At 38.9% G+C, this 25,099-nt stretch overlaps 2 protein-coding genes across 3 annotated transcripts in view; one reads left to right on the plus strand and one right to left on the minus strand.

Annotated features, from left to right (window-relative positions):
- dnai3 (dynein axonemal intermediate chain 3) overlaps positions 1-6,571 on the minus strand; it is an 18,994-nt gene extending 12,423 nt beyond the window's left edge. Inside the window, exons 1-7 of the mRNA XM_053483127.1 lie at positions 6,540-6,571; positions 3,515-3,568; positions 3,279-3,353; positions 1,517-1,701; positions 448-552; positions 203-346; positions 1-89 (exon numbers count right to left, since the gene is read on the minus strand). The exon at positions 1-89 is cut by the window's left edge and continues 111 nt beyond it. Of these exons, the coding sequence (XP_053339102.1) occupies positions 1-89; positions 203-346; positions 448-552; positions 1,517-1,701; positions 3,279-3,353; positions 3,515-3,563 (647 nt within the window). The 5' untranslated portion in view covers positions 3,564-3,568; positions 6,540-6,571. The remainder of the gene's footprint in view (positions 90-202; positions 347-447; positions 553-1,516; positions 1,702-3,278; positions 3,354-3,514; positions 3,569-6,539) is intronic.
- A 190-nt stretch (positions 6,572-6,761) lies between these two features.
- On the plus strand, positions 6,762-21,214 carry mcoln3b (mucolipin TRP cation channel 3b). Of its 2 annotated transcripts, none has more exons than XM_053482684.1 (14): positions 6,762-7,050; positions 10,874-11,100; positions 12,215-12,403; positions 13,465-13,618; positions 14,816-14,897; positions 15,582-15,678; positions 15,975-16,074; positions 17,067-17,179; positions 18,775-18,924; positions 19,026-19,127; positions 19,277-19,399; positions 19,947-20,153; positions 20,250-20,377; positions 20,978-21,214. In XM_053482684.1, exons 1-14 carry the CDS (start codon positions 7,023-7,025, stop codon positions 21,009-21,011), a joined length of 1,734 nt encoding a protein of 577 aa, XP_053338659.1. In that variant the 5' UTR covers positions 6,762-7,022; the 3' UTR covers positions 21,012-21,214. The 2 variants fall into 2 exon arrangements, with proteins under 2 accessions (XP_053338659.1, XP_053338657.1); XM_053482682.1 differs by having other exon boundaries at positions 6,765-7,050; positions 20,247-20,377.
- The last annotated feature ends 3,885 nt before the right edge of the window (positions 21,215-25,099 follow it).

The raw sequence follows: 25,099 nt of genomic DNA on the forward strand, positions 1-25,099 counted from the left end.
TAGGCGCTCTTCGTCTCCAAGGCGTTGAGGTCAGTGAAGACCACCGGAGCCCCAAACGCTCGTCTCACCCGCGAGACCTTGTGGCGGAGCTGAAGACAGGATAGGGTGTGTGAGATGAGTTTTGTGTTAGTCTTGTAGGTGGTGTGTATTTGGGTTGCAGTGTGTGCGTGTGTGTGTGTGTGTGTGTGTGTGATGTGCATACACTCGGGTCCCTGGTGTCTGTAGCCATCTCCTCGATCTCTCCCTCGCTGCCCAGTGAAACCCAGCGCCGGGGCTCAGGACTCTTCTTTTCCACCTCCACATCTTCTGCATCTTCATCCTTCTCTTCCTCTATCACAGTTGGGGGCTAAAAAACACACACACACACACACACACGCACAAATTCCAATTTCCAATATATACATATTTTGTTCATGTTTTGTTTTTCTTCATGAGACGTCTCCTTACAAACAATGCGCTCTGTTTGGCCTCCGGCGTGACCACCAGGTAGAAGACCTGACCATAGGTGAAGTCCTGATCAAACACCAGCAGCATCTCGTCTTCAGGGTAGTCCTACACACACACACACACATTGCATCATACACTTATATGACCATATTTTATTATAGCTGTGTTTTTATGTGGTTTTATTTCATAAACTCTTTCAAATTGTGGTGGTTCTACAACATTACCTGTAAAAATGTTCGGCCAAAAATTACACAATTTCATACAAAAATGTGACTTTTTGGTTATAAGAGGAATAAAACACTGCAGGACCGCTGTTACAGGACAATTAAACAACACGCCCTCTACCATGTTCCTATAAAATCTCAACATCGTACGTTATTCCTTACTTGGTTGCCATCAAGTTCACATTTATAAGGTTTTTTTCCGTCCTCATGCGAAATATCAGCATTTAAAACAATCCTGATTTATTTGAAAGAACTTCAACAGTGAACTCGACAGTGTTTTAAAAGACACGTAGAGGACACTGAGGTATTTTTAAAAAAGACAATTGAATGTATAATAAAAAGACCATAAGAACATAAGACTATTATTATTATTATTATTATTTTTAAAAGCGTTTAATGTACATTAAGGTGTTTTAAGGATATTAAAGCTACTGTAACATGACTCAATGGTAGAATGGGTACTTTTTTGTTGAAAAGGAACAAGGAAGGGCTTAAGTACCATGTAATTTTAAAGACATGTTTTTTGTTAAAAAGAAGGAATATATACTATAAGGTGTTTACGAAGACATTAAAATGGAAATATGTTGTTTTGAAATAAGATTATTGTTTTGAAATACGGTACCATATGATTTAAAAAAAAAAAAAAAAACCCAAAACACTGAATACACAAGACGGTGTTTTAAATACACTTAAAAGGGATATGTAAAGTGTTTAAAAGGTCCTTTATGTCGTTTTATTAAAAATAAATAAAATCCACTGTAAGGCCATTGACTGTAGAGGTGTGTAGGATATTGCAGGTACAGTCAGGTGTTTAAAGCAGGCTTTGTTTAAGCGGACGTCCTCACCAGCACGGTCTGTTTGATGGGGCTGAAGTCCGACACGGCCGCTCGGGTTCTCATGTCCAGGACGATGTCTGCTTTCCTCAGAAGCTTGTAGGGGTTCTCACGCGTTACATCCTCGTCGGCGCGGCAACCGAACAGCTCCTGCGTGGCCGAGGTCAGGACCAGCGGCCGGATGTGGTCCGGGTGTGCTGGGGACGGAACGGGAACACGAACGAAAGAATGACTACAAGAACTTAACGAATTTAACAACACAGACCACGTTTATTAATGACTTCAACAGGAAGCTTTACTTCTGACTGTAATAAAGCACCGACACTGCAGACTCCTTCCACTAATGTTAGACTTAAAGAGAAACTTCATTCTATCAATGATAACATGTTCCTGTGGATGAGATGTTACCATAGAAACAACAGTGACGTAAAACAGGTGTTAGCGCACACTCACACTCGCACTCGCACAAAACCTCGATGTGGTTTAGCATAATGACAGAGTGCAGTTCATTCGTTACACCACTGGAATAAATAACAGACATACACCTACAAACCCCCTCCACTGGGGGGCGTGACTGAGTCATCAGAGAGACAGAACTGGGAGTATCGGTTAATCTTCAGCTGTGATTTGATGAAAGATCCTTACAGTTACTGTTCACTAAAACCTCCTGAAATAGTTTGACAGCCAGCTCCAAAATTATTGGCACCCCTGGTAAAATGGTTAAAAAAATTCTGGGGGGAAAAACTCACACCGTTAATGATTGAGAGAAGTTTAAACCTGTGACTGGTAAAGTCGATATATTCTGAGAAATAATATCTTTTTGAAACCAGGTGTATTATATTATGATATGAGAAAATAGTTATTGAGGATGTACTGTATATTAAAAGGTGTGTGTTTAATAGCATGACCTCGAGGTGTGTGTGTGTGTGTGTGTGTGTGTGTGTACTTTCCTATACGTAGCACATGACCTTACAGCTTTTGTGCTTTATACATGAGATCTGATGATGCAAAACACTTGAACACGTTTAAAACAAAACACATTTAAAATTCATTCACAATAAAAAGTAAAAACATAACAAAAGCAGAAAAAACACACACACCACAACCAAGAAGAAAACACAACATCAAATGTGAAAAAACAAAACAAAAAAAAAAACAACGAACAAAAAACACAACTTGAAGCAAACTTGAAATCAAAAAAAAAAAAATCCTCTGATTTAATATTAAGATGTGTTTTTGTTTGTTTGTTTGTTTTTTGCTTTTGTGGTTGTGTTTTTATTTGATGTGCGATTTGGTGTTTTGCACGTCAGAGTGACGGTATTTTCCAGCAGCGCAGGTTTACATAAACACTCTGATTTAATATGTAATGTTTCTATAGTAATCGTAAACAATGTTGAACTGATAAAGTTGTTGCTATATCACACATGAAGGAGTCTTCAGTGTCAGCACTTTGTAAAATTCATGGGTAAAGCAAAAACAAACAAACAACCAAATTACATCACTCTTAATTAATAATAAACTGCTGTGTTGTAAAAGGAATAAACCCATATTGTTGTGGTGCTTCAGGTGCGAACAGTAACGCCGCTTCATCACACCACTCCGGGGTTGATTACAGAAGGTTAGAGCACAGAGAAACGGTGCGAGCTCCAGATACAAAGCTGAGAGTAAACCAGAGCCTCGGGTTCTGCTGGTTCCGCTTCAGGTTTTATTTATTAATGTGCAGCAGGAAAAAGAGGAGAATGTTGAGGAAGTTAAAGCCTTCTCAGCCCTTTACCTGGTTCTGTCTCTTTGCCTCGTGAAGAACTTCTGCCGCTTGGCTCTGGTGATGGAGATGCACTACTCTTCTTATCTAAAGACAAGCAAATAAACAAAAACAACAGTAAAGACAGAATATGTGAAGCTATGTGTGTGTGTGTGTGTGTGTGTGTGTGTGTGTGTGTATGAAGGATATAACAAGGGTATAGGAATAACAGAAGGGGTCACACACACACACACTCGACACACTCTTACCTTTCCCTTTCACTTTGCTCACAGGGCTTTTGGGTTTCTTTGCACTCATTTCTGCTGAAACAGAAAATCTATACATTTTATTTTTAAATTAAACCACCCAGTACTGAGTACTGAAACTCCTTAAGTAGTGCTGCAGGGGGGAAAAAGCACATGGCGACATCTAGTGGACAAAGATCTCATTACACACATTTCTACTCCTACATTCTGACACCAGTTTCAGAAACAAGAGCTAAAAATAACTTAAGAACAAAAGGAGAGGACTTTAGACTCAAAAAATACAAAAAATAAATACAGAAATAAATCAGGAGACAAACATCAAAGCTGTTTAAAATTCACTTAAACATTTTCACACAAAGGTCACTTGGGGTAAATGAGCTAATAAATGTGATACAGTATAAATCATTGAATAAAATCAATTCTTACAAAATTTGAATAAGAGATTAGAGCTGCCTTAATGCTTTAACTATTACATTGTGTATTTAAACATATTTATGTATCCATTCAGAAATAAAATAAACAAATACTTTCAGACAAATTCTACAGAAATGCAGAAAATTGCAGAGGTCCGTATTGTGATTTTAATTTTAAGCGATTAACTGTGTAGCACTACAGAATTTACAAAACTTCTAAAAGAAAATCCCCAAAACCAAGTCCCATCTGTTCCCTTACTTACAGGATCTGATTGACTTTTTTCTTTTCTTTTCCTGAGTATCAGATCAAAGCAATCTCCAGTACTTATATATTTCATGCTAGTTTCTTAAATTATATTTTATATATACTTCACACTTTTGCTGTCTTTACTTTACGAATCACCCTGACACTCTTTAAATATCAGGTAACAGTTACAGTAACCTCATCAGTTTGATGCTTTGCAATTGAAAAATTCCAATTAAAGTGATTTTTATTATTATATTATTATTATATTATCTTCTTCTGCATCGCTTCACTTTACAATACTTACTGCTCATTAGAAGGTTAGACTTAAAAAAAAAATCTAATTAACTTTTTTTAGTGCCCATTTTACCTGAAAGAGTGTTGAATTTGTAATGAATTTTATATATTTGTTTTTATTGTAATGCACTAGAGGTCCAAGCACTTGATGTAAAGCAGACCGCTCTTGCTGTTTATAGTTATTATTTAATTATGAGTAATAATATATAATTAAACCGGGTTGTTGTTGTGGTTGTTGTGTTGTTTGTTTGCCATATTAATTAATTAATATTGCACAAACAAGCAAATAAACAATATATAAATGATAAATGAATAATAATAATAATAATAAAAATAATAAAATAATGTACTTACATAGATACCAATAAATAAAAGCAAATGTGTCACATAAGGCCTGAGGGTAGTTACATATGATATGTAATGTTTTTACTCCACATTTTAATACAATACAATTTGTTGTTGCTTTCGTTGTCTTCAATCAGTCAAGTAATTAATGTGTCCTTTTTACTTGACTGATTAATTGATTAACATGACTGGACTGTGCCATCCATACTCTTACAAAAATGTCACTTGAACTTCACGTCTGATCTGATCGTTACACGTTTTCCCTCCTGCACGTACTGTAGGACACTTTCATGTTGTGAGATTCATATTCACCTGATGTGACTAATAAACACATGTGATCAATTTTCCTGTAACTGCAATGTTTTTCTGCACTTCACTCTAGAGATTTTTTGTAAATTGAGTAACATTTCTACAACTGTTGCAGAGAAAGTTGAATAATTTCACGAGGTTATTTTATAATTAATATAATTTTATTATAACATCCAAGGACTTGATGTAAAGCAGACCGTTATTGCGGTTTATAATTATTGCTGCATTTGTCGACTTTGATCAATTAATTACTTTGTGTTCATTTTTAATCAATTCAATTAACATACAGGTACCAGCAGTTTTGTGTAATTGTGTCATTTAGTCTAACAATTTTTTTTTTACAATTGATGCAGAAATTTAATTTGATGTAATATTAAGCATGAGGTTGTAATAATATTAATAGTAAAAATAATAAAAGTAATACTGTATTAATCGCGCCACAGGAGATCTTTTCTCCCTCTGGCCATAAAATTATATAACTCTTCTCTCTAGCGTTTTCACTACAGGACAGGGACTGTCAGGAGTTCCTGTTCAATAATATTTTATGACACTACTGTTCACACAACTCAAGTTCCAATTGCAATATCCGATTATAATACACTTGTGCAATACTTCTTTTCAATTACACTACAGTACTAGTGCAATATGTAACTTAATTGTGTGCCAAAGTTAATTCTATTCTATTTTAATTCTATTTATTGTTATTTTTCTTTTAATTTACCTTTCTTTAATTTATTTTTTCCTGTCCAATATATTTTTTCCTAATCTAATTTTTTTCCTTTCTTCCCGGTAAATTAATCAGAGCAACAGTATAACCAAGACAAAGCAATTTCCCTCTAAGATTAATAAATTTCTTTGAATCTTGATTCTTAATAAATTCCTAATAATAATTGTCTGTTTTTTTTTTTACATTGTAAATGTTTGTAATTACGTATGAAACTATTAAACATCTGTGTAACTTTTCTACAGTTGTTGGAGAAGATTTTTAAGATTAAATGAACTTTATTAACCCCAGAGGGGAATTGTTTATACCTGGTTACAGGTGATTACAGTCATTTACAGGAGGAAAGGGAAAAGAGTAATAAATACATTTAGAAATAATCCTTAGTTTCTATATACAGTTATTGCACATGTGAGGGGAAAAAGGGAAAGATATTGCACCAGTTTTATGTGTAATAACAATACATACAGTTATATGGGTAACTCAGAGTTTGTTGGGGTCATTTATACACTCAGTGAAGAGTTTAAACCATGAGGTCATAATTTATATACATATATATTACACTATGTATTACAGTATTTTTGTTTATGTTTGTAAATAAAAATGAAACTATTAATCATATTGTTCACACACACACACACACACACACACAAACACACACACTGTGACTCTGAAGTACTAAATTAAAGCCATATTTACCCGTTAAACGTCCCTCTATCGAGACTCGCGCCTCCGACGACAACAACAACACGGTTGCTATGGTTACGCCAGCACACGCGCGCGAAGGGGGCGGGGGTGTTCGTGTGATGGACAGGCGCTGGACTCCGCCTCCAGGACGTTTCAGTTGGTCGCGCGCGTCACAGGAGGCGTAGTGTTTCTGTCGGTCAGCTGTGTGTGTGTGTGTGTGTGTGTGTGAGAGAGGTAAAGGTGTGTGTGTGTGTGTGTGTGTGTGTGACTGAGTCAGAGGGTGTAGACTCTCCCTCTCTCTCTCTCTCTCTCTCAGGTGTGAAGGATCTACAGGTGAGTCTCAGCTCCACCTCATCAGCGCTCCATCTCAACACGCATGCGCGGTAGCCTCAAACCCGGACGCAGCTTGGTGGAACTGAAAGTGTTGAGAGCCAGGCTTGTGCTCCAGGGGCAGAGCAGCAGCAGGAGGAGCAGAACTGGGTCACTGGCTTGGAGATGCAGTTTGGTATTCAACCCTGGTCAGGTGGGAGCTCAGGTTCTGGTCTGGTGTTTTTCCTGATCTGGATCATGTTTCTTCATGCTTCTCGGTCAACTCTTGGGTTTAATGGAATGGGAATGTATATAGGTGGGGTAGATGGATGGATGGATGGATATACAGTTGGATGGATACATAGATGTATTGGTGGGTTTACAGATATATAGATCAACAGATAGATAGATAGGTCGACATGTATAGTTGGATAGATGGATTGATGGATGGATAGGTGGACATATATAGTTAGATGGATTGAAGGATGGATGGATAGATAGATAGATGTACATAGTATGGATAGGTGGACATACTCTACCATTCAAAAGTTTTAGAACACTTTCTAACTCCATGATGGTTCCTGATTTTTATTTCTTTCTACATTGTAAAGGCTGAAGGCGTCCAAAAAATGCATTATTCTCCTTTGAACAGTTAATGGTGAGATGTTTCTGCTACTTCTGCTCTGTAAAGACTTCATAACGCCTCTAATCTGAGGTGCTGTTAATTGGTCATTTTTCAGGCTGATAACTCTAAATGAACTTCTCGTCCGTGGCAGAGGTAGGTTTTGGTCTCGCCCTCCTGGGACGGCCTTCATGAGAGCCAGTTTCATTATGGTGCTTGACGGATTTTGCAAATGCACTTGACAATACTATTCCTGCGAGAACTATTACAGAAAGGCCGACCTCTGTGTCTTAAAATAACAACTGTTGTTTTTGTTGTTGTTACATAATTACCTAATCACATGTGTGTTATTTTATAGTTTTGAAATCCCCAGTATTGTTGTAGAATGTAGAAAATAAATCAGTAAACAAAAACAAAAAAAGGAATTTGCAAGTGTTCTAAAACTTTTGAACGGTAGTGTGTATAGTTGGCTGTGATGGACTGATGGGTTGATGGATGGTTAGATTAATGAACATATAGACAGATATATGGGTGGGTGCATGGACAGATGTATAGTTGTATAAACAGGTGGATGGATGATAGACAGATTCGGGTGGGTGAACATACAGTATACAGACAGTATAATATGTATAATGACTCTGTGCTCTGACCCCAACTGGGATATGAGAAAACAACAACAACAACAACACTTTACTCTGCTGTAAGGTCCATGTGACAGTTAATTAAATATTAACTTTAAATAATTTCCACTAACAGGAAGTATTAGGCCCAAAGTGTGACATATTAATTGATTAATTTGTTTATTAATTACACACCCGATTCACTTTGTTGAGGTTTGGATTAAACCTGGTAATTTCATGAACACACTGGCTCTCGATAAATATAATAATCGTTTTAACTACTGTACTTACAAACAAACAAACAAACATCCCAGAACCTCAGGACCACAGAGCCACTGTTTTAAAAATCTTTTCTTTTTTTTTTGTCTGCAGATAATGGTATGCATGAGCTGTCACCTGTAATCAAGTGATGTGTGTGTGTGTGTGTGTGTGTGTGTGTGTGTGTGTGTGTGTGTCAGTCAGCGCATGAAACCTGCAGATCAGATGACCGAACCTTTTTCAAGGTGTAGATCATATGACTGAAGAAAAAAAAAATCTTTCAAGGCATCATCATTTACTCGCTCGCACACACACACACACACACACACACACACTATAGATGACTATTAGTATATATTATTATGATCAATACTATTACGATAGATTAGATTGGATTGACTTTTTACTCGTATCATGGATCAGTCTTCATCAATGTACTTTACACCACACACACACACACACACACACACACACACACATGAGCCACAAGGTTTTAATTATTAGAGAGCAGATTGGAGACTTTGGTGTCACCTGATAAGGAAGTGATTTTAGAGGTCAGACTTTACTCGCTGCCTCGTACACACTGTGAGGATTAAGAAGGGTGCTGACCCGTACCTACCCTTGTGGCAGGAGTGGTCCTCTTAAACTTTATAACATTTTATGTGTTAAACAGTACAATTAAGTTTACCAAGTTCTACATAGTGTTCTTAATGTGCTGCAGGTTTAGGTTTAGGTTATTTATATAGCACGTTTACAACAGCCGCGAGACTGACCAAAGTGCTGTACATCCACATCATAACATCATAAAAAGGCTAAAAGTACACGATTACCGCCTAAGATAAAAGAAGCAAACAGAAACACAAAAACTTAATAGGCACAGTAGAGCCTAGTAGGCCAGGGAAAACAATGTAGGAGCCATTCGGGTATCAATGGGCAAGTCATTCCAAAGACGAGGCCCAATAACCGAGAAAGCGCGGCCACCTCTACGCTTGAGTCTGGAGTTTGGGATTTAGAGGAGGTTCTGGTCACAGGATCTCAAACTCCTCAGTTGGGCTTCAAAGCTGGTATAAATATCCGGGGAGAGAGAGGAACACTGCGCACGATAAGAGTTTTTCATAACAGTCACTAGCCCACCCCCACGTCCCTTCTGACGGGGGGAGTTAAAAAATGTACAGTTAACTGGGACCAGTTCAGAGAAGGGAATGAGCTCACCATGCTTAATCCATGATGCAGTAATGAACATAAAATCCAGATTTTGCATGGAAAAAAAAGTCATTCAACTGAACGAGCATCGATTAAAACCATCTTATAATAATAACTGTAGAGGAAAAGTACAGGTTACTACTCTTATTTCTCTTTTTTTAATTAATTTCTTTCATTCAAAATTTTATCATTTAATTGCATTTTTATAAAATTTACAAAGTCATAAAATAGGTCAATGTATGTGCATGCAAACCAACAACAGATTATTTGGAGAATGTTTATCCCAAATTATTAACATATCTCTAGGTGTATACACATCTTTTAGCGACACAACACCATTTTCTCACTTTTGTTGTCAAAATAAAACTTAAACTAAAATCTAATAATCCTCCAAAATAGTTTTTTTTGCATCAAATTGACATAGCAAGCAACAATTTAATGCAAAAAAGTACTATTTTAGAGGATTATTAGATTATTATTTTTGTGATTAAGTAAATTAATCACAAAATATCTAAATAGTAATAGCTTGGGTTTGCCAGCAGTCAGTTTTTACAGCAGTTGTTGAGATGGAACTAAAGTGCAGGAGCTGATAGAACTTTCTACTGTAAACTCACAGAAACCAAAGTAATTACACTAAACGTTCAGTGTCCTGACAAACTAAATAACTGCTGTAAGGGACAAAATGGACCGCTTTATGGATCTCCATCTTCAATTAATAGAATTGCAAGAGATATCACTGTTAAACAAAGTCGAACAAACTAATGTAAGAAACAGTAAACAGTGCGTAGAGTTTGTGATAAATGTTTTTGTACTTTTGTTGCCTCAGTTTAAAGCATTGTTACAAACTTTAAAGGGCAACTATTATGCAAAATTCTCTTTTAAGTCATGTTTAAATGTGTCTCTAGTGTGTGTGTGTGTGTGCAAACAAAAAAGTGAGGACAGAAAAATTCCTCTCTTTTTTTTTTTGTTCTTTTTTTCCCTTTTTAGAGTCAATAAAAGACTTAAAGTCAATTAGATTTCCCCCTGTTGTGACATCACATCAGAAGATACCGCTCCCTGATTTGTTGCTTAGCTCTCTGCTGTTCTCTGGAGGAGGTGTGGCTTAGCAGTAGCCCATTTGAATAGATGTTGAAACGGTACATTTGGAACAGGGGGAGTATTTCAGCTGGGCATCAACACACACTTTGGTGGAGCTCTGAGACCTAAATTAACTTGTAAAGGATATCCTGTATGGATCACATGACATCACACCTACACACCCATTAATCAGTGTTTGTGATTGATGTGTCTGTGTGTGTGTGTGTGTGTGTGTGTGGGGGGGGGGGTGATTTCAGACATGGACGACTCTGGAGCTTCCTACCTGGCCTTTAACGATTTTAACCGCAATAGCAGCTCGCTGTGGGCGGAGTCACTGGCCCATCAGGAGCGTCAGAAGGTGGAGAGCTTCAGGAGGAAACTGAAATACTTCTTCATGAACCCCTGCGAGAAGTACCGAGCTCGCGGCAGGAAGCCCTGGAAGCTGATGCTGCAGATCATCAAGATCGCCGTCATCACCATCCAGGTCTGCTGAGCGTGTTTACTTTTAGACGCATGTTGGACATTTACAGTTTTAATCATTATTATGTTTGTTTAACCAAATTATGTTTGTTTAAAAAGTGGTAAAGTACTTTTTTTAAAAAGTAGAAATAAATGAAAAAGTATTCTTTTTAGTAAAGATATGGTTTGAAGTATAGTATGGATGTACTTTGGAAACCCTAAATGTAATTTAGTTACACAAACGCAAATTATTTTCCCCTTAAGGTAGCTTAAACCCACATTCAGTTCTTAAGTTCTGTCTATTTTGTAGTATACCTCCAAGTTGAAATATGCTTTGATGTATAAGTTTTATTTAGTTTGCAAGTACACTTCGTTGATTTAGATTAGAAGTATAAGTTCACGTTGTAATGGAGTAATTTTGCACAATTAAGCAAGTTTAAGTGTAATTTTAAGTGTACATGCACATTGTAGTTTAAGTATAATTAAGCGTACGCACTCTTTGTAGTTTAACAATAATTTAGCGTATGCATTCTTTGTAGTTTAGATTTAATTCTATGCAAGCACACTTCATAGTTTACAAACTTTATGTTAAATTATTCTTAGTTTATTACAAAGTGTAATGTGTAGGTACGCTTTGTTATTTAAGGATAATTTAGTGTAAGTGTGCGCTGTAGTTTAAGTGTAATTGGGTGTAAGTATGCTGTGTAGGGGATGCTTTTCAAGGTGGTTTAGTTACATAGGCTTTAGTTTAGGGATAATTTAACGTGAATACAGTTAGTAGTTTAAGTATAAGATGTAAGCACGCTTTGTAGTTTAATAATGCTTTAGCTGAAGGACACGTTGTAGTTTAAGGATAATTGAGTGTAAGTGCGTGCTGTAGTTTAAATGTAATTTGGGTAGTTTTTATAATCAACATTTTTGTGTATCTTGCATGACTCACATGACAAGGAGGCGCCATAATTATTTTCGAACTCCCGTTATTCCTCCGAATCAGTTCAGTTTTATTTCTACAACAGTTGTGTCACAGCATTGCTTTACAAATACTTCACGCACTTACGCCAGACATCAGTCTTCGGTAATGCTCCGTCAGTTTGTTTAAATTAACATCGTTATAGAGCTAAACTTCGCTGTCTCCTCAGCTGGTGTCTTTCGGCCTGAGTAATCAGATGGTGGTGACGTTTAAGGAGGAGAACCTGATGACCTTCAAGCACCTGTTCCTGAAGGATTACAGCGACCAGAACACTAAGGAGTACGATCGCAGCGCTAAAGCTTACGCCTTGTACACGCAAAACGAGGTCTACACACACCTGTCCTACATCGTCCAGCAGGTGGACACACACACACACACACACACACACACACACACACACACACACACACACACACACACACCTAAAGCACAGTGTTACGATGTTCTAATGCAGCAGGATGTTTCTAAATGCACAATCAAACTTATTTCCAAATCAGCAACAGATCATGGTGACGTCAAATCTGTTTAATTTGTCTGGATGTTTTCTTTTTTTTTTTTTAATAACCAAATAAGTTATTTAATAAGATGTTTTTTTATTTTGGGAATTAAACCTCTACAGTATGTGGATGATGATGAAGAAGATGATGATGAAATATCCACATTGTGATAAATGGTCACCAGGTTTTCTGACGTCTTTTTAAATACATTTATTTTTCCAACTGACTCAATTCAGCATCTTTGTTTAAATTTTGCAGTTAATATTGTGTGAAATGATGAAATGTCATATATACAGTGTGTATAATCCTCTTTAAATCTGAAATGTTGTGCTGGTTGTCCGTGTCTGTGGGTTTTTGAGGGAGTGTAGGACAGAAGTGACACTGAGTGTACTTAAAGGCAACTGTGTGTACTCGAGTGTTTGCTACATCTGACGGCGTGTAGCGTATGTGACCTCGGCTAGACGTCTGATCCGTTTCACACCCTGAGCCGGCTGGGCCGTGGCTGAGATCGTATCAGTTTGATTTATTAGTTGTCTCTTTGGCTAAACTGTCGCTCGAGTGTCTGAGAGTTAAACAGAGGACGGGTTGATGACGCTCACATCAAAGCTCTTTCTCATAAGAGTTAACGCTTTGTGTTGTAACTTTTGTGATTGAACTTTAAAATTGAGAAATGTTAACTTTACATGCCACCTTTCTGTAAAAGGCATTTTAAGCTTTAATTTTTTTTATTTAAATGTAAAGTGAGCTTGTCTTTGAGTAAACCTAATGTATCATAATGCGTGTCGTAGAAATCCCTTTGAGAATCATGATATGATGTCATTTATTGATTTTGTGTTTGTAAAAAAAAACTGTAAAGTCTTGCATATCCTTTTAACCTACAGTGTCTTGAGTATCTAATGCTTCATTGGTGTTCTCGTGCTAGTTCCTGCGTTTGCAGAACATAACAGTGGGGAACCATGCGTACGAAAAGGACGCGCATCTCTACACTCCTCTGCTCATCTGCCAGCAGTTCTACCGCAACGGCAGCATCTCGCCCGGCAACGAGACCTTCGAGATCGACGCCAAGGTGGAGGAAGGTAACGCCCACGTACAGTGTGTTACATTTAGGCATTTGGCAGACACATTACATTAGTAGTAGTTGCATTTGGCAACTTACAAAATGTTTTTTAATCTCATTATACATCTGAGCAGTTAAGGAGGGTTAAGAGCCTTGCTCAAGGCCCCAACGGGGGCAACTTGGTGGTCGCGGGATATGAACCTGGGACGTTCCAAACCGTAGTCTGATACCTAAACTAGTGAGCTATCCCTATCACAGTGTGTAAGACGCATCGTGCACATCTGATAGCTAGGTGTTCGTAGAGTATTCAGTAGATAAATATGGCACCATGTCTGTTTCACTATCAAATCAGAATCATTGAGTATCAGCCAGTATGGAAACCTGGTTGTTAGATTAATGTTTAAACATGTTAATCTACATGTTATTGTGATGTTACTGCATTAACACACACATTTTGTATTTATTGGTTAATAAAAAGCAGTGTGTTCACCAGTCTTTATCAATGAGGTGTGTGTCTGTCTCTGGACGGTGGAGCGTACAGGATGTTGGTGTCTCTAAACCTCCTAACTGTGACGCAGGACAAATCTGATAAGACAAATTTTATAACTGGAAGTCGGGACGCAGTAACGGGGACAGTTTTCAAAACCAGCACAATCTGGAATCACAGAACTGGCACAATCCAGTAGAGAACAATTCGAAAACTGTTCTTAGAACTTTGTGTGTTTGCGCCCTTACGACCGCAGGTTCTAGAATCTGTCCAATCTAATGCGTCCTGCATCACATTAAGGAAGTGTAAGCATTTAAAAAAAAAAATACTTGCATTAAATCATTAAAAATATTTTTTAATTAACTGGAGCCGTTAACGTTAATGCCGAATGCACTAATTGAAATCTATCCAATGTGTGTTCAGTCCTTAGTTTGTAAACTTAGTTCTTTCCCCCCCTTTTTTAATTAATAAAGACTAATTGCTGTGTACGAGGAATAAATGAGTGTTACAGAGAATATTCTACCTCGGGTATGTAACAGTAAGTCTGTAGTACCAGCGTGACGCGGAGTGTGTAGTTCCTCATATGGATCAAGAACACGACTTCATGTGAAATATAATAACTATAATATTAATAACTCGTGTCAGAGCAGGTGTGTTTTAGACGCTGTTGTTATTATTTAAGTCGACCGTTACCTAAATGTTTTGGAATGTTGCTGGTTTTATTCCCAGAATGCCTGGAGATTTATCCGGCCCAGCCGTTACCCCCTGTAGGAGACACACTCCTGTCCAACTTCACACTGCAGTTCAAACGGTAACAGGGTTTATAAAGACACACACATACAGTACACACTGTACACATGGATATTAATGTAATTGACAATTTTTTTTTTGTTTTATTTATTTACATTACAAACATCACTTTAAATAGAAACCTTTTTTTTTCAGGAAGACTTCCTTTTTTTTTTAGTTTTTTTGCTTTATTAAATTTTTTTGCTGCATGTGAAAAAAATATAATTAAAAATACAGCTTACACAACATCAGAAAATAGAAATTATAATAAAAAAAATACAGGTTTAATGTAAATTAGGGCATGATGAAACATCCCCGATTCGAAAGGTAACGTAGATATATTGATCAAAGATTTTAATTTATATATTTTTAAATATTAAGTTTTTTACACTCAATGCCCTATTTCGCCGTCACTCCAGCTAGTTCTGCTACGCTAATCTTCTGGTTTACGCTGGATATTGACAACTTCAGTGGAAGATAAGCTTTATATCCTCTTCTCTTATTACATCTTCTAATTTGTAATGTTCAATTGTACTGTATAAGTACAGCACCAAAAGTGGGCGTGGTTAGGGGACGGCTCTTATTCCCTGTATCTTGTATAAATAACATCTACACATTTCCTAAAGGTACTGGGGTGGGATTTCAGTGCTTTGTTGTTTATTTACATACTTTTTCTCCCCGTCTGTTTTCCCTTGTTGCTGTCCAGGTTGCTGGAGGTGAACGTGTACTTCACCCTGAAGGCCATTAACCTGCAGACGGTGCAGCACCACGAGCTCCCTGACTGCTACGACTTCAGCATCGTGGTGCGTCCCTTCGCTCCTGAGATTCTCTCTTTATTCCTACTCGACCCGCACGCCGCCACTGTAAAACCTCTCTTCTTTTCTCTGTCCTTCCTCTTTCTGTCGGTCTGTTTGTAGGAAAGACAATGAGTGTGAACGTTCCGTCGCTATGAATAACCCCGAGCACTTCCTCATTCGATGTCCATCATGACACATTCCTGATTAATAATCTCAACAGAAAAGCTTCTCTTTTTCTCCTTTTTTCTTCTTCATGTCATTAACTTTCTGTTTCTCTCCTGTTTCACGTCTCTTGGACGCAGATCACCTTCGATAACCGCGCCCACAGCGGCCGGGTCAGGGTGGACCTGGACAACGACGTGGACATCAACGAGTGCCGGGACTGGAAAGTCACAGGAGCCTGTGAGTCTGAGATTCCACTGTTCATGGATCATAACTTTTTCCTAAACATCACCCATGCACGTGCACACACACACACACACACACACACACACACACACTGTGTTACACATCCCTAAAATGTGACTGTAATGCAGCTGAAGGTCACAAGTTTAGATGCGTTAGGAAAGACTTGTCAGTGTTTGGAAAGATTAGCTCACTAACGCTCGCGTTATGAGATATAAGATTCTCCTGCGTGTAAATAAAGCTCCGCCCCCAGACACAACAGCCGCTCAATTAGAGTTAGCATGCTAACCTGGGGAAATCATCAAGAAATGTCACGACCTCTCCTCTTTAACCTTTAAAAATTCATTTCTCACCACAAAGCAAAATGAAACTTTTGAAAAATATCTGATTATGGACTGACTTTGGGGCGGAGCCACATGTCATTTGGGGGCGTGTCTATAGTAGATTAGACATCTATTCAACAAGGAGCAATCTGGATTGTTTTGTTTTTTTTCAGCCACATAGTACATTTGTGCTGAAGAAGTGACTTTAAATGTGTTTTTTTTTTATTACTATTATGATATAAAAAATTTTTTCAGTAGGATATATTTTTATTTATTTAATAAACCTGCGATTGCATTGTAACAGCTCACTCAGAGGAACCGGTACAGCGGGCGCTGATGAGAACGTTCTCCTGTGAAGTGAAATGTGTTTGTGTGGTGTATGGAAGGAGTCTCCAGTGTCGGCGCTGTACAGTTTCCGTACGTTTTCAGGACAGACCAGTTCACACTCATTTGCTGTTTCTCGCTTTTTAAAGCACGATCACCGATGAATAAATAGCGTTAGCGTCTGACTTACTGTGATATAAGGGGAATAAATCACTCCGGGACATGATGTTCTGGGAGAATAATCACTCTCCGGGTGGCAGTGACGCCTCACGCCTGTCAGACTGGATTAGAGAGGATGTTTTAGTAATTAATCTCTTTACTCTTTGTTCGTTTCTCCACCAGCCCCTAAGAACATCTACTACACGGTGCTGTTCGACGTGGTGATCATCCTCACCTGCCTGGCGTCTCTGATCCTCTGCACGCGCTCAGTGAGCACCGGGGTTCAGCTGCAGTTTGTGAGTGTCTCTGAAGGAAAGATTTTTTATTTATTTTGTACCTTCGAGCAGGTGTTCGTAATAGCAATCTTTACTTCTTAGTCGAAATAGTTTCGGTTCTATTGATTTTATGCATAAATAAAAAAATAAATCAACGCGTCCACCAGGACCAGACATTTAAAGTTCAGATGAGACCGATGGTGACGTAGAGTCGGCCCCGGCCCAGGTGTCCATCATGTGCCTTTTACTGAGGAGTGGTGAGGTGCTGCAGAGATGGTTGTTCTTCTGGAAGGTTCTCCTCTCTCCACAGAGACACACTGAAGCTCTTTCAGACTAACCATTGGGTTCTTGGTCACCTCCCTAATTGCTCACTTTAGCCAGGTGGCCCGCTCTAGTCCTGGTGGTTCCAAACTTCTTCTATTTATGGATGATGGAGGCCACTGTGCTCATCTGGACCTTTAATGCTACAAAACATTTTCTGTTCCCTTCCCCAGACTTGTGCTTCGATACAATCCAAATAATGTCCAATCAACTGAATTTACCGCAGGTGGAGTTGTAGAAACATCGCAAGGATGATCAGTGGAAACAGGAAGCACCTGAGCTAAATTTTGAGCTTTATGGGAAAGGGTGTGAATACTTATGAACATGTGAAAATAATGAATTTAATCGATTTTAGAATAAGGCTGTAACATAACAAAATGTGGAAAAGGTGAACCGTTGTAAATACTTTCCGGATGCAGTGTGCGTGTGTGCGTGTGTGTGTGTGTGTGTGTGTGTGTGTGTGTGTGGATGTACACTTATAATATGAATAATTAAAAAAAAAAAGTTGTTTTTGTATTTTTTGACTGTTTATGGAAACAAAACATCTGCCAAAAGATTATTTATGCATTTGCTATTAAAAAACAAAAACAACTTGGTCCTATTAGAATTAAGATTATTTTTACAGGAATAATTTTCTAACAGAAACAGAAGACTAATAGAATCAGAGAAGTAATTATTTGTTTAACTAAATACGCTGTTCCCTCTTGTGTTTTCTTCTCCTTTTTTCTGTTTTCATTACGACATTTGGTCGACGCCCTCGTCCGGAGCGACTCCCATGTTTATCTCCTTATACGTCGGAGCAGTTAAGGGCCTCGCTCAGGGGCCCAACAGTGGTAACTTGGTGGGATTTGAACCTGGGACCTTTCGAACTGTGGTCCAAAAAATTTGCTGTGTCAGAATGAAAAAACATGACAAACATGTCAGCGGTGACGCTTAACACACTGTCTGATTATTTATTTCCCTTATTTCTGTTTTATTTAATTAATTTTTTTTATTGCTGCTAAGAAACAAGGAGTTCTCTAAAAACACTAAGCTCATATATTGAAGCTTGGTTCTACAGAATTTCTTCATCATGAGATGAGATGTACACACACCCACACACACACTCACACACACACTAGAGAAGTTAAATATTTTACACAGACTTTACACTTTACTGCTTTATCTGGTTAATTGATGGTTAATAATTCAAAGAAATTGGTTAAGGGTTTCACTGTGTGTGTGTGTGTGTGTGTGTGTGTGTGTGTGTGTGTGTGTGTGTGTGTGTGTGTGTGTGTGTGTGTTCCTGCTTAAAGGAGTACACCACCTTCTTCCTGAAGCATTATGGGAAGCGGGTGTGTTGGTCCGACCGGATGGAGTTTATTAACGGCTGGTACATCCTCATCATCATAAGCGACATCCTCACCATCACCGGCTCGGTGCTCAAAATCGCCATCCAGCTCAAAGTACAGTGTCGTATTCTCTTACACACACACACACACACACACGTGAGCGGAATTGGGTTTGTCGACTGAGATGTCCTGATTACGTCGTGTCGCTTTGGCAGGCTTTGACGAGTTACGACATCTGCAGCATCCTCCTGGGCACCGGCACCATGCTGGTGTGGATCGGCGTCCTGCGCTACATGGGCTACTTCAAGAAATACAACGTGAGCCTCCTCTCGAGAGGAGTTCATCACCATTAAACTCTCAAAATTAATCTTAAACTCATACACGGTGACCGATTTTGCTTTTATTTATTTATTTCTTTTTAATGGGAACTCAGCCGAGATTTCTCCTCCTTCTTCCCTTCCCACAGATCCTGATCATCACCCTGAGAGCGGCGTTCCCTAACGTGATCCGGTTCAGCTGCTGCGCCGCCATGATCTACCTGGGCTACTGCTTCTGCGGCTGGATCGTACTCGGACCCTACCACGAGAAGGTGCGTGCTGTTTAAGGTGGTTGAGCGTCAGTGAGCGACTGACTTATCACCAGGTCTTATACTTTAATTTGACGTTGTTTTTAGGACCAAGAGTTTCCTTTTAAAATTAGACCTGAGCCATTTTCAAATATGGATTCATCTTTCTAAGAGTGGTGGTGTCCAGTGTTTGCAGTGACCTAAGGGTCTTAATGTTCAGTTCATGTTCAGTGTTTTATGTTTCATCATGGTTCAAAATGGATATATTAATGATTTAATTGTTGATTTTAAAAAATCTGTGATGTTTGTTTTGCATAATATTTCTCTACTGATGGATCTGCTAACTTTTACATCACAACCTTTTAAACCATTTATTTAAACTACTCTGCAAATTTACTGCCATATGTTACTATGTTTTGAAAATTGTTCAACTTAAATTCAACTTAAATTGAATAATATAATTTTTTTTTCTCTATTAATAACTTTAAATAAAATGTATACAAACATAGGTTAAGAAATAAACCTATGGAATCTGTGACGCTAGTCCTCGTCTGCTTGTCTCGTCCCACAGTTCCGCACCCTGAACACGGTGTCCGAATGCCTGTTCTCGTTGATTAACGGGGACGACATGTTCGCCACCTTTAAGAACATGCAGCAGAAGAGTTACCTGGTGTGGCTGTTCAGTCGGGGTTACCTGTACACCTTCGTCTCGCTCTTCATCTACATGGTGCTCAGTCTCTTCATCACACTAATCACGGACACCTACGAGACCATCAAGGTAACAGGCCACGCCTAGATCAGACTTTTACCCAAACCTTCTGGGATTCCGCTCTTATAATGACCTGCGGTATTTCTTTTGTTTTGTTTCCAGCAGCAGCAGCTGGACGGAAACCCAGTCTCTGAGCTCCAGGCTTTTATCTCCGAGTGTAAGGATCACCCGAACTCGGGATGTTACCGCGTGGACGAGCGATCCTCTCCCTGCCTCTTCTGCTGCACTCGGAGGTGAGCGCTGAGCACGAGAGGAGCGGAGAGCGTTCAAAAGTACTTCTGATTCTGATTTAGAGATGAACACCACATGGCAGTGAGGTCGGATGGTGACACTGGGGTTAGAGATGTCCTAAATAAAGAACATTATATAGTAGAAAAGTCGCGATTTATGATTAATACATGTTTGGAATTTGAGGTGGTAATATGCTGCAGATGTTGGATGCAGAGATGATTTCATTAGTAAGTGCAGAGATGTTTCTGATGGACTACTGACATCTGACCAGATCGATCCCCCGCAACAAAAAAAAAAAGGCTCTGTTTCATATCAGCTGTTAGTTTTTTCACCACCTTGGGTCGGAATTAAAAAGAAAAACATCACATTTTCTATGCTGTAGTTCTCCAGATGTTGTAGACGTCTCTTTGTGTTCGATGTTTACATCCACACGGATCTCGATGTATCATTTTATAAACATAGAAGAAGTTAAGGTTAGAAAAGAGTAGTATAAAGTTAACTTTATAAAAAAACTAGTTTTTTTATTTTTTCCATAAATTTGTTCCAACAGCGAGACGTTTCCATGAGGCTGTAACTGAATCGTTTCCTGTTTGCCGTTTCAGGCTCAGTGACCTGCACGAGAGACTGGAGTGTTAAACATGGGGCGGAGACGTCACGCTCCTGAAGAGTTCATCCTTAAAGTTCGATCTGTTTACATTCACCATTACATTAAAATAAAACAAACAGACAATCGAGGAGCCTGTGTAGTGCTTCACACCACCAGGTCGAGACGCGTTAAACAGCACTTGCAGCTCTCCCATCTGAATAAACTCAATAAACGTTTGTTACATCATAAATAACACCTGCTTCTTGTCCAGCTGACTAACAGTCTGTTTTAAGCACTTAATATGTATTATTTATTTATTCATTTCCACCTCTACATGAAGAAGTAAATGATTAAACACTGGTGCTTTCAGAAATCTCTCTCGATGTCTTTAATGAAGCTTAAACTACTTTAATGACGTGACCGGTCCTCGAAGAGACACTCTCAGGGTTCAGACTTTAGTAAAAGTTCCAGGATAAGGTGCGACCCATGTTTGGGAAATGACGACTCTCAGCCGGCTCTGATGCATTTTAACGTTAGTTTACGTTGTGAATCAACATGCGCTCTCCGGTACAGGTCTGTCTCTTCTGCAAACACGAAGAAAGAAACACAAATAAACCACAGAACGAGTCTCGTGGGAATCCATCAGGCCTGGCGTGTTGGCTCCACCTGCGCCACTCCATCTACAGATGGTGCTCGACTGCACCCCTCCTGGTTCACAAGGGTATGGACTAATCAGAACCACAGCACATGTCCAGAGTGCTGCTAGTAACATAAAGTTTATTAGAATTAATGTTATTACGTGAATCTTTATTTATAAAAAAATAAACTAAATAAATGGACACATTTAAGAAAAAAAAACGTGTGTGTGTGTGTGTGCACGCAGATGTGTTTTTTCTTTTTTTTTTTCTTTGTGTAATCCCAGAGAGACTTTATTAATGAGATCAGCGATCTGAGGAGGCCAATCCATCACTTCCAGGACTCCTTGTTCTTTTCCAAGCTGAAGATCATTCTTAATGACTTAATGTCTGTATGTTTGCAGCAGGACGCCGACCCCTGAATACCATTGGAGCCAATCAGATGCCTCCTTGTGTGATGGATCACTATCTGTCTGTATTTCTCAGCACTGAGGACTCCATTAATCCTGAACAAATCTCCAACTCCGTTTACAGAAATGCAGCCCGAAACCTGCAAAGAACCTCCACTGTGCTTCACTGTCGCACCGCTCTCCAGCCCTTCAAGCCAACGACACCCTGTCTCCTGCTACAGACAGACGTTTCACATGGGACATTTTGACTCATCAGTCCAGAGGACCTTCTGCCATGTTTCTGCGCCCAGTTCCTGTTTTTGTGCCTAGTTGAGCCTCTTTAGCCTGGTTTCCAAGTCTGAGGTTTGGCGTCTTTACGCGTCGACCAAATAGCTGGAAATGCACTTCTTCAAAGACCTGCTCAGTGATTGTTGTCTTGAAAAGCCCCTGTCTGTTGCAGTTTTAATACCTTGCCTTGGATCACCTGTGACATAAAACTGTCTTCCACAACCTCCCCTTAGTAGCAGAGTCTGTCTGTTCCTTATCCAGGTTTAAGACTAATACACAGCTGTTTCTGCTTCATGTAATGATTGTATTTCAAAGTACATATTAAACTGACGATCATCAGCATCCGTCTGGTCCAGTGTAACTGGTTAATCATCCACCCGACTCAGGTGTAGGAACTGATGCTGGTTCAAAGCCAAAGGGCAGTCACGATAAAAATTAATTTTTTCATTTTTCATTTTGTAAATTAATATACATTTTAATTTTGAATTTTTAAAGCATCAATTCATTACAATGTAAAACTTTTTCACAGTCCTGTATAGATTTACACAAAAACCAATCTGGAATAAAATGTTTCTCAAGAAGTATCACTTGCATTTAAAAAAGTCTTTTTAATAATAATTTTAATTTGCAAGTAGAAATATATATATATATATGAGATAGAATATATATATATATATATATATTCTATGTGTGTGTTTGTGTGTTTGCAGTTTATTTGGTTCAGTTAACTTGAATAGAGATGATAAAGAAGCAGCACACTGGCGTAGCGGTTAGCACTGTCGCCTCACACCTCCAGGGTCAAGGGTTCGATTCCTGCGTCTGGATTCATGGAGTTTGCATGTCCGAAGACTGATTGGTGCTCCTGAAGTGTGTGTGTGTGTGTGTGTGTGTCTGTCTGTCCTATGATTGATTGGCACCCCTGTACCCCACCTTGTGCCCTAAGTCTCCAGGGACTGTACACGGGATAAAGCGGTAAAGACGATGCCTGGTGATGGTGAGAGATGATGAAGAGACACTGGCGAGCGAATAGCAGTTTATCGTCGCTATTACATGAGCGAGGAACTTGTTTGGTTTAAAGTCATTATAAGAAGATAAAACCTCCAACATGGTTTATTCTGGCTTTTCCAAGGTTGATAAACCTTCAGCCCTAAAGCTGTTACACTCCGGTCAGCCAGAAGTTTTTTTTTTTTCGTTCAAGGTCAGAGGGACTTACACAGTTTGGTCCACAGGGGGCAGTGTTGCATTCTGTCTCACCAAATGACCTTAACTGTTTCTCCTGTCGTTTTGAATATAATGTAGATGATAAATGTTTACAGCACTGCGATGCCCAGGGCTTAATTCTGAATCTCTCTCTTTTACACAAAAGACACTCACACACACTCACACACTCGACCTCTTTTTTTAGACAAAATATGTCTTATATGTATACACCATGGACATATTTATCTTTTTTTTTCCCACCTAGATTTTTTCCTTAAACTGAAGCTGTACACCCGTGTGTGTGTGTGTGTGTGGTTTCCCAAAGCAAATTCCTGCCCAGGACTTTAGCTTGGCTGCTCTAAACATTCTCTATAACCAAATACACACGGGTACAAACACGTCCCAACTCGCCTAACTTTCCTGGCCTACTTTCTGTGTGTGTGTGTGTGTGTGTGTGTGTGTGTGTGAATGATGGTTCACTCTTAACCTAGTAAAAGCAATCCTGTGGACTGAGAAAATCTCTTGTGACACATTTTTCCCTCGGCCAGACACACACACACACACACACACACACACAGGAAGCATGTCCTAGATTTTGAATTTTGTTGTTGTTGCTGTTGTTTTACAATATAAAATACGGGAGTGTGTCTGAAATTTTAGATTGTTTCTATGACGACATTGAGGACTCCGCCCCCTTCACCCTGACGCGTCTTTAAGTGTAAATTTACCAAAATGCGTAAAAGGTCTCAGATGTTAATACAGGATTAGCGTGAGCCGCTTTAAGTCAGATTTAACTGAAATGATGAAAAGACAGCAGGGTGTTATCATGGTTTGTGTGTGTGTGTGTGTGTGTGTGTGGGCAAGCACGAGCATCATGATTTCTATACTCAATGTTGTAGCTATATTTTTCTTGTAAGTGTTCAGAAAGTGTTTTATTTTCTCTGTAAGGACTTACAGGTTTATGGAAGCATGAAAGGAAGGAGTCTCCAGTGTCAGAGGCTAAACTGTAACTTCATGTTTTCTTTCTCTCCTTCTTATGAAGTTAATTTAGACGATTTGCGATTGTAATTTTTGAAGATGATTAGAAGTCATCGTGACTTCCTTTTTATGATGATACAGCTGCCACTAGGGGGCGCTCATAGTCAAACAGCTTGCATTGTTGAAATCTTGCCAGTAAGTAGCCTGAAGCCGGGTTTACACCCTGTATGGGTCTCAGTCCGACTTTGCTTTGACATGAAAAACTCACACTTTCCAAATCTGTAGGTTGAGAACAGCGCTGTTAGTTCTCGCTGCTACATCAGTCGCTTAAAACCCACCTATAGCAAGACGGCATACGGCGTAGAAATGTAATCGCAACATCGCACTGGAGTCGGAACGTTCAGTGTGTCCTATAACCATAACCACCTTATTTACAACTTCTAATCGTACATCCTTTACAACCTGATCAATAAAACGCATCTTTAAAAAGCTTTAGTAAAAAATCCATGCTGGGGGAAATTAAAGATGTTCGTCAAGCTAGCTAAGCTTTACTGCTGAACAGATGGAGAAGGGAAAAGAGATGTGATGTTCACAGCAAAATGTAAGAACGACTGATCTGTGAAGGGATGCAGGAACTCACCTGAGATC

This window comes from Clarias gariepinus, chromosome 22 (assembly GCF_024256425.1).
Source record: "Clarias gariepinus isolate MV-2021 ecotype Netherlands chromosome 22, CGAR_prim_01v2, whole genome shotgun sequence".
NCBI lineage: Eukaryota > Metazoa > Chordata > Actinopteri > Siluriformes > Clariidae > Clarias > Clarias gariepinus.

Excerpts from the sequence above, each read along its gene's own strand:
- mcoln3b (XM_053482682.1), top strand. The coding sequence starts at position 7,023 with ATGCAGTTTGGTATTCAACCCTGGTCAG. Across the intron at positions 11,101-12,214 it reads TCGCCGTCATCACCATCCAG|CTGGTGTCTTTCGGCCTGAG; the intron begins GTCTGCTGAGCG and ends CTGTCTCCTCAG. Across the intron at positions 16,075-17,066 it reads CTGGAAAGTCACAGGAGCCT|CCCCTAAGAACATCTACTAC; the intron begins GTGAGTCTGAGA and ends TTTCTCCACCAG.